The 13,479-nt window shown below is 38.5% G+C and overlaps 1 protein-coding gene across 1 annotated transcript in view; it reads left to right on the top strand.

Moving 5' to 3' along the window:
• si:ch73-173p19.2 (V-type proton ATPase 116 kDa subunit a 1) overlaps window positions 1-13,479 on the top strand; it is an 89,212-nt gene that overhangs the window by 27,136 nt on the left and 48,597 nt on the right. Inside the window, exons 7-10 of the mRNA XM_061238956.1 lie at window positions 6,761-6,873; window positions 7,440-7,533; window positions 8,500-8,712; window positions 10,896-11,046. Coding sequence (XP_061094940.1) covers window positions 6,761-6,873; window positions 7,440-7,533; window positions 8,500-8,712; window positions 10,896-11,046 — 571 coding nt within the window. The remainder of the gene's footprint in view (window positions 1-6,760; window positions 6,874-7,439; window positions 7,534-8,499; window positions 8,713-10,895; window positions 11,047-13,479) is intronic.

Raw genomic sequence — 13,479 nt, 5'->3', positions numbered from 1 at the left:
AACGACAGGTGGGGTGATGTCCATCTATTGATAGATTCTGTTACTGAGGCTATCATTGGGTTATAATTCCATAGGACTAAGTCCTCTATTTTAGAAGTGATCTTTATTCCTAGATCTTTATTCCACCCTTGGTGAGTGCCCCTTGAAAGTTTAAAGGGGGCAGATATCATGCCATTGGTCAAGACTTCTGCCATTGGGTTTCCATACAGGACCTGTATCCATCTAGAAAAATTTCCCCCAAATCCAAAATGAGACAATATTTTAAAAAGATATGACCTTACCACCCTGTCAAAAAAATTTTCAGCATCCAGAGATAGAATGGCCATATCTGAAACATCCCTTTCTTCATGCAGAATATTGATTACTCTTCTAATGTTAGGAAAGGCTTGTCGGCCCTTAACGAAGCCATTCTGGTCCAGACTTATCAGGGATGGTAAATGTTTTTCAAGTCTCAAAGCTAGTGCTTTTGCTATCAGTTTTGTATCGGAGTTAAGCAATGATATCGGCCTATAGCTATCACATCTAGAGGGCGCTTTTCCTGGTTTTGGGATGATCGTTATCAGTGCACTCTGCAACGTTGGGGGAAGACCCATTTCAAATGCCTCATCAACCATCTCTATGATTGGGGGCAGGAGTTTATCCTTGAAGATTTTATATATGTCAATAGGAATTCCGTCAGGACCCGCTGCTTTTCCACCTTTCATCCTGCAGATGGCATCAGACAGCTCTGAGAGCTGTATTGGCCAATCAAGTCTCTCCCATCTTCAGATAGGGAGGGAAATTCAAGCCCATCTAGGAAATTTGTTTGCAAGTCGGGGTTAGAAGGAGGTTCTGATTTACATGAATGTTCATAATAGTTTTTAAATGTATCATTTATCTCTTTAGGATCAGATGTTAGAGTACCTGGTACATTTATAATTTCATTAATCGGCCTTTCATTTATTGCCTTAATACACCACGCCAATAATTTTCCCGCTTTTTCTCGCTGGTAGTAGAATGATTGTCTAAATCTAGTCAAATTAGTACATGCTTCATTGGAAGATAATTTGTTGTCGTAAGCTCTTTTTATGGCCACTCTATGTTGCAGTACAGGGGTATCGTTTAAGAATAATTCCCTCTCAAGCTGTTCAATTTCTTTTTCCAATTCTGACATCTGTCGTCTAAACTTATTCGATTTAAAACTTGTATAGCTAATAAATTGTTGAAAATAAGCCTCCCATTTGACAGAAGGAGAAGTCTGTGTGGTATTGATTTAAAAAAGTACTATATGTCTATATGTCCCTCCACAAAGCTTAAGAAGCTAGGATCGTGCAACCATTTTGTATCAAAACGCCATCTTGGTGGGCTTCTAAATGTTTTTGCTGCGGAGTAGTCGATGGACAGTGGTGCATGATCGCACCACTGTGCATAGTCACTATGCTATTATAAAAGCAGCTCTTGATGTTCGGCAATAGTCCTTTTGAGATTAAAAAATAATCTATGCGAGAATGTGTATTGTATTAGGAGGAAAAAATATGAAAACTCCTTCCTGCCAGGGTTTAATTCCCTCCAAACATCACCTAGATTTAATTCCAACATAAATTGTGAGATCACTTTCCTTGTCTGTATATGGGAGGTGTCTCGACCCGTTCAATGATCTAACAGAGGATTGAGGGTACAGTTAAAGTACCCTCCTATTATAGTGTTACTTCTCAGAGAAGAGAGGGTTAAGAATAGATTGTTGAAAAATTGTGGGTCATCGTTATTTGGCCTGTATACATTAGTCAAATTCAAAGATTGATCTAATAAAGTGCCTTGTATTATTATAAATCTACCTCCTGGATCAGTAGTGATATTGTCGCCTTGGAAAGGGATAGATTTATGAATAAGGATAGCCACTCCTCTTGCCTGCGATGAGTGGTTTGCTGTTATCACCTGACCCTGCCATGTTCTCCTCAGTCTCAGAACTTCACCTGGTACTAGGTGCATTTCTTGCAGAAACACAAGTTTAGTTTGCATATGTTTGATCCTAGTCATTACCTGTTTTAGTTTAGATAATCCCCCTAGGCCCCTCATATTTCAGATTGAGATTGAAGTTATTATAATCCATCAATTAGATTGATTTAAATCTATCTATAAAGACCTTATTGTATTCAAAAAATAAATATAGGATCTATATAGGACAGCAGACGCCATTAGCATGTTAGAACACGTAGCATTGGAAATAATAAAAAACATAAAATAACGGTACCCCCGGTCTCCCCAAATGAGACCTGAAGCCTTACACTGACTATCCAACTCACAGTTTATCCCACCCCTTATATAGCCTAGACTTCCTTATTATTCAACCAATCTTACAAAGAAGAGCGGCCACAACAAACAAAATACAAACAGTAGCCTACCCAACACATCCCGTATCTCCGACCAGAAAAGGAGTGAGTTTTAAACCGTTTTGAATGTGACACAATGACATATTAATCACCCCTTCATATTAGCCCTAGAATAATCGACATCCCACACACTTGAACTTGTCTTGAATAATCTAAACTTGAAAACATATCACTCACATCTCACCCAAAGCCTTATCTAGTTAAAAAACAATACCAGCTATTAGCTATTACTAGTTAGCTTCGTGAATTTACAAATATCTACCTGAAGCACAATGCTTATGCAATCACGACTATGTTCGTATTGCCTATATTTTATCATAAGTGGATATTTGTAAATTTGTCAAGCTAACTACAGCTAATTTTCTTGTTGCCAATAACAAATTGGTATGGTTTTAGAGGGGTCATCCCTATGTTCCCACAGCCCTATGTTTCCACATTTCTAAGATTTAATTTTTTTTCAAAATTAAATGTTTATTATTGATCGTGTAAACGGAACTTTATATATTTAGATGTCAAAATAGTCCTCAAAGGACAGCACTTGCAGATGCCTGTTCCTGGCACATAAAAGGTTGAAAAGTACTGATGTAGAGCCCTTTCCAGTTTTAAGTGAACTGCATAAATAGTGTATTTTTTTTTTCTTATTTCGCTTGTTTGCTTGTTCATTAAAAACTTATAGATAATTGAACGTGTACTGTGTCTAAATTGCACAAACATACACTGGATTTCTTCAGGTCCCATGCAAGCAGCCTGCTGAGTGTGAAGTCAACTGAACATAGAGCTGTGGGAACATAGGGCTGTGGGAACATAGGGCTGTGGGAACATAGAGCTGTGGGAACATAGACACGCTCCCGTTTTAGAATTACATGTGTAGTCTTCACTTGGATAATGAGCAATAGTATACAGAGTTTCAGTGATGGCTTGCCTGGAGAGCAATTTGGGAAGCTACATGAGAGTAAGCCCCCACACCATTGGCTGAGGCAGTTAGAACCAATTTTTAACCAATGAGCTTGAGTCAACATGTCAGTGAGCCTTTTTCCAATAATAGGAAAGGATTTTGTAATTATGTTTTAACACAAACATCTTACCTATTGTACCTTTAAGGGTGTGCCCTGCACACAGTTCATTCACAGCAATGAAAAAACCCACAGGTAAATCCACCACTAGTGTAAGTGTAAGTGAAAATATAGGCTACTCCAAAATATACTCCATGTTTAAAACCAGCTAAAGCAAAGCCGACCCTGGCACACTGCACTGTTTGCAACAACACAAACTTTTCAACCGCCCAGCAGGGAAGGATGAATAACTGTAAAAGATATTGATATAAGTGTCATACCACTGCTAGATAAGAAATGTCATATCTAATGCTATCTGTAACAGCCGCTAAAAATACTATTCTTCAAAGTCACCACCACAGTGGTAAAGAATATACCACCATAGCTAAAAACCTTGTTTGTGTAGTGATTCATTTTACAATGGACTGGTGAACTGAAAAGACAGACACAGACATGGAGGGAATCATTTGCCTCCTGTAATGAATAAAACTGAACATTGCAAAACGAAGCAAACCCTGCACATACTGTATTTTGCTCTCGAACAGGAACATTTTTAAATGCTCTTGGTGACGCTGAAAATATTATAAATTCCAATATCTGTCCACTCTTTTCATACATACATGCAGCATATAGTGAAAAATTACTAATAAATAAATGTTTCCATAGTTTTCCCAAATCTCCTGTGAGGTTAACCACTTGTCCAATAAGCTGTATTAATTATTGGTTATCAATTTACGATTTTATTCATACGACTTATCCCTGGTTATGGGTATGCACTTCGTACTTTGTTGTATGTTGCTCTGGACAAGAGCGTCTGCCAAATGCAATGTAATGTAATGTAATGCCACTGCCATGATAAATTATATAATTTAATGTTTCATTGTACTGACACTATTAGAAAGCAAGTAAATCAAAGTCTTATCATTACCATACAGGGGAAACGATACTCACGATACATTTTAGTAACATAGATGCTAGGCATAGGTAGAATATAGGCCTATTACTCATAATTCTGCAATTTCCTGTGTCATTGTAAGGGTCGAGCAGCAGGGGTATACAGAATTCAGCTGCCACGTGAAACATTTTTTAAATTTTGTCTCATCACATATTAAAGAGCTGTGGTAAATAGGCTTATGTTGGTAATAATAAGACTCCTTTCAGTCACTTTTTGTTCACTAGTATGGCTCTATGGCTCACCTGACATAGGTAGGTGCGGTCGTTCATTTGTGGTCGTTTGATAGGCTTACCGAAATGCCAATTAGTTTTCACAAAAAATTCTGGCCTGATAAGTAGCTATTGGACCCTGTGTAAGTTACTTGACTCACTGTCTTTGGCGACAAAGGGGGAGTGGGCAGACCTCCACGTTTGGGGAGAGAGCCGAATGACAACAAGATGTACCTAGATATTTTCTGTGATATCCTAAATTTCAGCTGGTGCATGGAATGTGCGCTGCCTGTTAATGATATTAACCTTACATCTTGCAGCTGCACTGCACTGTACTTCCAGTTCAACACCAGCTCATGGCTCTGTCATTCAGATGTTCATTGGCTCGTTTCAGGTCACTTCTAGTTCACGGTTAGCTCCTTTCTGTGAATTTTCGTTCACTGGCTCAGTGTGCCTTTACGGTGAAAAACACTCCCATGGTAAAAAAAACATGTCAGAAGGGTGGATTTTGGTGTATATATTTATCCACAGTCTCAATAGTAAAACCTGTATGTCTCCACTCCTCATCCTGTCTCTGTCTGGGTGTTACGTACCCTTTCAAATGCAAGTTCTCCCTCAAAACTTAGGAGCCGAGAGCCATTGGAAAGCAACCCCAGGTGAATAGAAATTATACTGTGTAAAGAATCATTAATCTAGCCAGGAAGAGGAACCAAGAAAGGATTGAATTATCCCATGTATGAATACTTCCTCCTGGCTAGATCCCCCTTTGTTTAGAAATTGTACTTAAACTGTGCCATGTTTCAATATTGGTGTGTAAGATTGGTGAAAGCTCAGGAGAACGTACACATTACCTGGAACCACGAATAAAGAGCTGAACTTGTCTTACACCCTCGAATTTCGAGAAACGACTCTTTCTTTCCTGAAACGCGATTCGAAGTACCAGCAGCGAAAGTTATAATATTGAAGAAGAAACAAGAAGTTCTTCAAGGGCTACATGTGATATCAGAATTATTATTTTTTTAAATGTCAACTTCACTCCACAGTGCAAGTTTTTTTTTCTTCTGCAATGCAAATCAGTAAAACCTGATTTATACTTCACAGAGCAATTTTTACACTTTGACAAGGATAATTTATCTCAATGGAAATGAGGTGCACCTCTAGGATTTTATGTGGGGGGCACCTTTATTGTGCAGTGTGATTAGACTGTGATTAGAATGAGTTTTCGTTGATAGACCTATGTTTTCTCAAAAAGAAAGACTGAAGCCAAAGGCTTCATCAGCAAAAACACTGAAGAAAGCATCAGGATACAAATTTGGGTCTTGTAGTAGGCTAATAAATTATAACAAACACCTGTGTAATTCCTGTAGGCTATTTGGGCAGTAGCTAACTAACTGATTTTAGAATCAAATATCCCACTTGGTTATGAAGCTACAACTGTTTTCTGACTACTGTTGAAGTTTATTTCCTAATCCGTTCAGACATTTTCTAGAAAACTATGCATTTGCCAGGACTACCAAAGTACCAAAGTGTCTTGTTTCTTTTTGTTGTATAAATGTATTGCTATGTTATTTCAGTACCAAACAAATGTAAAACATGTTAAAATTCCTTTCCAACAAGGTACAATGTGTCATATTCAGGTTACGGACAGTTTAGGAATATCGCTGCGTTTGTAAAGCAGAATGAACATGCAGACATGCGTGAAACATTAAATGAGCACTTGTAGGCAAATCTTTGACATAAATCCGTGCAGAATACAAGCTTTCACTACAGGGATGGTCTATATCATTGTAACAATGATAGCTCATCCTAGGGGTATTTATTCAGCTGTTATACATACATGCCTGTAGGATACGTCAAGGACTGTTTCTTTTAGTGCAAAGTTTGGCAGTACAGCCGACATCATCTTGCATTCGGTCTGTGTGTATTCCGATATTCTACTTTTGTAAATATTTTCATGTTCCTTTGCCTCTTAAAATCCAACCCTATGTCCATGTCGTATGAGGTGGTAACAGACAATTACAGGATTTGCACTTGCTATAGAAAAACCTGGAATTGTAATGGGGCAAAAGGGGCTCTGGATAAACTTTATTTTGAAATAAAGTTGTATTTTAAATGTTATGCAGGTTGGTTAGAAAGAATTTGTGTACTAAGAAGTTGTGTACTTTTGCATCACAGGTAACCACCTTCTTTACTTTTAACTTAAAGGGGGATGCGGTCAAGAAAGATATCTTCATCGTCTTCATGCAGGGAGACCAGGTCAAAGGAAAGATAAAGAAAATCTGTGAAGGGTTAGTGGATACATGTCTCTGAAGTAGTAGGAGAAGATGCAATTAACCGTCTTGTGTGTATAACCAGTGCAACGCAAAAAATCAAGGTTGCTTCAAACACATTTTTCATAATGAGAACAATGCAAGCACAATGCAAGGGGATTCATACCTGCAAATAATAATAATTATCTACATTAACAATATGTAATACTTAACCGATATACTGTACACCAACAGTTTAATTCAACATTTTGCCATTCTTAATGTTGCTGGGCCAGGCAGAACTCTCGGAAATTGGCGCCGCTAACTCTGGAATAGTGGCGTGCGGTATAACGTGCAAAAATATTGTCAGTATTACTGGGCATTATGGATCAAATGTACTTTGATTTGAATATAAGAAACAAAAAATAACACTAACACATTAGAGGTGACACATTCCGTTAGAAGCAGGGAAATATAATTTTCTTGGTGAAATTACTAAAATGGTCTTTGTTGCATGCATTTTTTTTCAGTGCATGTAAGCCAAATATTATACTCATTTGTTAATGCATTGTTTCTTACTCAATGCTCTTCACTTTTTTCAACAGTTTTCATGCCAATTTGTACCCATGCCCAAACACAGTGAATGCACGAAAGGACATGAGAACCAATGTTAACACACGAATCGATGATCTTCGACTGGTATGAATTTTATTCCGAATTCTTGGAACATGATAGAAAGTATACAAAAGGGGTGCAGTTCCTGTCTCCAAATGTATTTGAAACATAATGTAGCAAATAACATAATTTTGCTGGAAATTTTGTGATTTAGCTGTAAGCAAGCTCTCCCTGTTCATTTGACATTCTTATGCAAGACATTTTCAGATAGATTTGTTACAACTCACTTTTTTCTACAATCTGTGGAGATCAGTGTCAAAATGCAAATAATTTCAACACTTTAATATATTTTCCCAAGAGCTCTTTTTGCAGTAGTGTTGTACTCTTTCCTGTGACAGTATTTGGCGTGACCATTTTTAGGCCCTGTTTCGACAACGGTTTCTCAAAAACTGAAAAGTTTTTCCCTTGCTTCTCCCAAAAAAATCTGTGTGTATACGACGACGTTATGATAAAGATCCCCCTTTACATGGTTAAGCAAAAATATTTGAAATGCTGTAGTATGCATGTCAGGCTTTGCAACACAACACCACAGTATAACACCACGCACCTGCGCCTGCTGTCTTCTACTGTTTAGACTGATTCACGCATGCGTATTAGGGTCCGTGTCGTCACCCACCTCCTCCCCTCACTCCTCCCACCGTTATCACAAGAATTGCGTCTTACCAATATACACGGAAATAGTAAGGACGCCGTTATCAAATAATTCCACTCTGGAACCCGTTATCAAAAGTTAATGTCTTCAGCCCTCCAAAACGCTGTGTCATGAAAATGAAAGGCCCAAACGCAACAAAAGTGTGCTGTTTTCGGCAGGCACCTTTGTCGTGTAAAGCCACCCTTAGACTATGTCAAAGCTTTCCATAGAGACAAGCCTAATTAGCAGTTCTCCTGCCTATTGGAAACAATTGACAATTACTACTGCAGTTTTTCCTGCTCAAATGTTATGATTAATCAGTGTTGACCTATCTTCTCTGTCCTTTTGCCCCTATAAAGGTCCTGAAGAGGACAGAGGAGTACCAGGAGGCCCTCCTGACTGCTGCTGCAGCTAATCTCCTCCAGTGGAGCAACACAGTGAAGAAAATGAAAGCCATTTATTACACTCTCAATCTCTGCAACATTGACATAACCCAGAAGCTTATAGTTGCTGAGATCTGGTGCCCAGTGTCTGACCTCAACATTGTGCATGGAGCATTGATCAAGGGATCGGTAAATTAATTCAACACTCATGAAAGTGAAAAGACCATCTGTTCAATAAAACTAAAATATTCTTTGTCTGTAATTCTCAATGAATAGTCTTAAAGGGTTTCTGTTTGTTCATTTGAAAATGGCCCCCCATGGTAGAGTTGCCACATTTGATTTGTGAAAAACCAGGACATTTGACGCACTTTTATCCATTCAGAAAAGTGCTCTCTTTTTGTCCAGTCTGAGTTGTACGTTGTATATAGTTTTCTTTTCTTTTTTTTGCTGCTGGTTGCTTGTCTGACTTTGTTCTTTTGTCCTCCTCGTCTGCCTCTCCCCCCATTTAATAAAACCAACAAAATAAATAAAAAATAAATCAGAAGTATAAGCCGAATACCTCTAGGCTAGTAGCTAGCTGAACTTTCCTGCGGTGGGGTCGTTGAAGTGAATGCGCCAGACTGACAGCCTGTGCAGCAGTTGCTAGGTGATAAGGTAAACTTTCGTATTTCTGCTACCAATTAAAAAGAAGTATAGGCATATGGCCAATCGTCGCTGTGTTTTCCTCATTTTTATCAGTTTACAGACATGGGACTGGATGTCTAAACGTAAAGAGGAAAAAACAGAATACCATTAGAAGAATCCGGTTTTATTTACTCTGAAATTTAGAAGTAGCCTACAAAAAACCGGGACAATTTGTGTCCCGGCAAAGAATAATCATTTTCCGGGGCAGTCGCTCAATAAAGAGAACAATCTCGGGAAAACCAGAACATGTGGCAACCCTACCCCATGGGGATCTTGAGAAACAATGGCAATGGCAGCAGACTATGCTGTGTGTAAAGTGGAGCACCCACTACACAACCAGGAAGATATTCCACTCATCTCAGACAAATAGACAATGCCATTTCATTTCTGGATCGACTTAGTTCATACTAGATTTACATTAATCTATGTGAAGCCAGGCTGTGCTGTGGTCGTATGGATTCACTTGAGATGTGACCTGTTGGTGCTGGTTGCCGATTGATTGCTGTAGAATGTTTAGCTACGAAATTGCTATTAGAAATATTTAGCACAGAGAAAGCAGTTAAACCTAACAATTCACTAGATTGCTTAACCTAAAGCAGTATAGAATCCACTAGCAATTCACTAGCAGTGCAGTCTATTTGGACCATGGCACAATTTCTGTTCTTTTTGCTTTGCACTCCAGCACATTGGATTTGAATCACTTCCTAAGTGCAGGTATTCAGTATGTAGTTTTGATTCTCAGATTTTTCCTGTTTTCTTTTTTGTTTGTTTGTTTTTTAGTTTTTGACAAATGTCAGATATTGGCATTTGTCAACATGAGGACCAGAGTTGTGCGAATGGAAGTCAAGGATGCCATTAAGACATAGCCATACAATAGGCTTAACAAAAACTAGTTGGAACATCATTAAGAAGAAAGAGGGCACTGGTTTATATTTGGGATCACTGCCTTGGGATGAAGCACCGCCCAATGAGTTTGGAGGCATTTGAGTGAACTTGAGCAGATACAATGCTTCTAAATTAATTATGTTGCTGCTCTCAACAGTTACATTATCAGTTACAGTTACATTACCAATGAAGGCAAGTGAGGCAGCACTCCCACCACAATGTTTCACAAATGAGGGGGATGCTTTGGTTCTTGGGCAGTTCCTTTTAGCTTCCACACTTTGCTCTTGGCACCACTCTGATCCAAGTCAGCATTGGTCAAATCTATGCACACAACCTTTTTCCTATGCTGCACAGCAGAATGTTAGATTTATTTATTCAGATACTTAGTTATAGCCGCTAAAATGTGCATAAGTAGTAACATGTGCATAACAACATCTTCTGTATCGATAGTTATTGAACTATGGGTGAATTTACACCATGCACTGTACTGAATACAAATGGCCTACTCTGTTTTAATGAATCAAACTTCCCAATGTGATAAAATACCATAGAGTTGAATGCATGCTAGCTTTACACCTTAGTTCCACTTGTAGAAAAATAAAGCCTTAGTGGTTAGTAATGCCACTGCCAGGCGCTGTCCCACATCTTTGAGGGGGATTGGGAGCAAAGATGGGAGGGTAGGATGGTGTATTTGAAGTTTGCATGAAATGGTTAACTAAAATGGTAAAGAAAATAAACCGTGTGTGTGTGTGTGTGTGTGTGTGTGTGTGTGTGTGTGTGTGTGTGTGTGTGAACATATACAGGAGAAGAGTGGGTCCAGTCTGTGTCCAGTCCTGAACAGAATACGCACCCAACAAACTCCCCCAACATTCAACCGGATTAATAGCTTCACCTCTGGATTTCAAAGCATCATTGATGCTTATGGCGTGGGCAACTATCAGGAGATCAACCCAGGTGGGTCTGATTTGATTAATAGCTTTTATGAATTTCAAAGCCCCAAAGGGAAGTGCAAGAGATGATTTGGAGTTTTGTTCATTGATTCCACACAGGCATGTAGAATTTTTTTAGTCAGAATAGCTTGCCATGTAGTAGAGGCAACAAAAAAACAACAAAAAACCTCCGGGTACTCCGGTTTCCTCCCACAGTCCCAGTGAATGGTGTGTTATATGTATTGGACATGAACAGAAACATTCACAACATTATTCTGAATTAAATATGCAAGGTCATTATTTTGTGGATTTCTCATGCAACATGTTGATTATATTAACATTGTCAGTAATATTCAGAGAATGGACATATTGTTTTTGCCGTTAGATTTTTACAGTGCAGTCTGTAAGTGACATTTTTTTGTTGAAATAATAAACTTTAGACCTTTTGCTAGCTCTTTTATGGATGAATTAAAGATGAAACGTAACACACCTGTCCAAGAAACATTTAAGCAGCCAATTTTCCAATTACTTTTGGTCCACAAAAATTGGGAGGACTATGTACATAAAGGCCTGTCATTCCTGCAAGGTTCACCCAATTTAGAACCCTAAACTCTCAAGGCTGAAAGTCAGCAATTTAACCACATAGTCATTGTTTTATTTCAAGTGTTTTTTTGCTGGAGTACAGAGTGAAAGCAACAAAAAACATGTCACTGTCCAAATACTCATGGACTGCACTGTATGTATTTGAGATGGGATTTGCAGATATGTGATCTATGATTTTAAAATAAAGGCCCATCTGAGACTTCCAAAATTGGTCATTTTCCTTTAAGATTCATTTTGATTTATGTGCACATGCCTGTAACGGTACATGAAGCCTTTTTACATATTGAGTATAACTAACAAGAGCTATGGTGTCATGATTCTTGGAAGAAATCTGAACACATCCAGCATGATCAGTGTATAGAGGATGGTTGGTATTTAATATTAAGGATGGACACTCCAGTGAAATAAAGTTAGAATTAGATTGTTGTTGACTAAATCTACTTCAATTTCCATCAATAAAAAGTAATTTGATTTTAGTTAACTAAAACTTGACTAAAACTAAGTAAGGGATAGTACCCTATGAACAAGCCAGTTATGAGGAAATAACTGCCCAACAGGGTGGTGCTATGGCCCTCTCGTCAGTAGCTCACCATCAGCGAAAGGAACTATAAAATTAGACTATTAATTAATGTTAGCTGGCAAAATAATGCCAAGCAATTTATAGAAATTTGAAGCATAGAACAACCTCAGTATCTCATTGAGCTTTACAGTTCTGTAGCTGTCAAAATCAGCTGGCATGTCTCGCTCTTGCAGCCAATCCAGCAAAAATGTCTTTTTTTTATGTCTGTCATTTTCTATTTAGCCAACCTATACCTCGTTCAGGTGTGTGGCTCTTTCCCTCTGGCTGCAGTCCGTTCAATACAATTGCCATAATTTCAGAAAATATAAAATCATTACGGACTTCACACTATGTAGTTTAGAGAGAATATCAGTGTGCTGAATATCATTTAGCCTCTAGGGGTGTTCCGTGTATAGGTTATTCTGCACTCTGCACTAGCGGCACAGCCAGTTGCCTACTTTATTTTTACTGTCCAAGTTTAAATGCTCAGTTGCATTATGTTTGAAACATCTCACATGGACCAAGGCAAAGTGTAACTCATTGTAGCCTACAGTAACATATTTTTGTCACCAGGTTGTCATGATAACCAGACTACTCTCAAAAATTAAAAGTGCATTGCATGAAGCATTCTATGTTGCGCACATTGATATTTGTTGGTTATTTTAGCTGTGAATAAATTCTATACGCTCGTTTGATCTGTTCTCGTTAGCAAGGATATACAAAATGAATGCACGTGGCATGTCTCAGCTAGGTGGTTGATTTTTTTTCTGTCCCGTGGTATAATAAAATGTAAATGATGGGGGAGGTTAAATTTCAGACTCGCTTGCAACTTGATTATTTAATATTTTTCACAAAGCATAACAAATTCACAATCACATGTCACTGCCTTGAGGGAGGATGAACACTCTCCCTTGAAGAAAAAACTCAAACCCCTCGACTGTCGAAGGAAGAACGACGGCACATATTGACAGCAGCCAAGCTAATCGGGTACCCCATCATCATAGAGAGGTGTGACGTGTCTCCTGCTGAGCTAGCTCAGATAAGCCTCACACCCTCGGATCACAGACGCAGGCAGGGAATTATTTAATAAGCGAGGGTTTCGAATTCACTCAAACACGACAAGGGCATAATTAACTTTGACCCGGACTACAGCCTTTTAATGACGTCAAAAAACAACGTAAAGGACAATATAAAGGACTCTTTTGGATTGGAGTCCTTTATATTGTTCCCAGCCACGCAGAAAGTGATCACTGGTGACAAGATTCTCTCTCGCCATCAACAGGTTCACTCTGGATC

The sequence above is a fragment of the Conger conger genome, chromosome 4 (genome assembly GCF_963514075.1).
Source record: "Conger conger chromosome 4, fConCon1.1, whole genome shotgun sequence".
In the NCBI taxonomy this organism is placed as follows: domain Eukaryota; kingdom Metazoa; phylum Chordata; class Actinopteri; order Anguilliformes; family Congridae; genus Conger; species Conger conger.
This window is presented reverse-complemented; position numbering and strand designations above follow the sequence as displayed.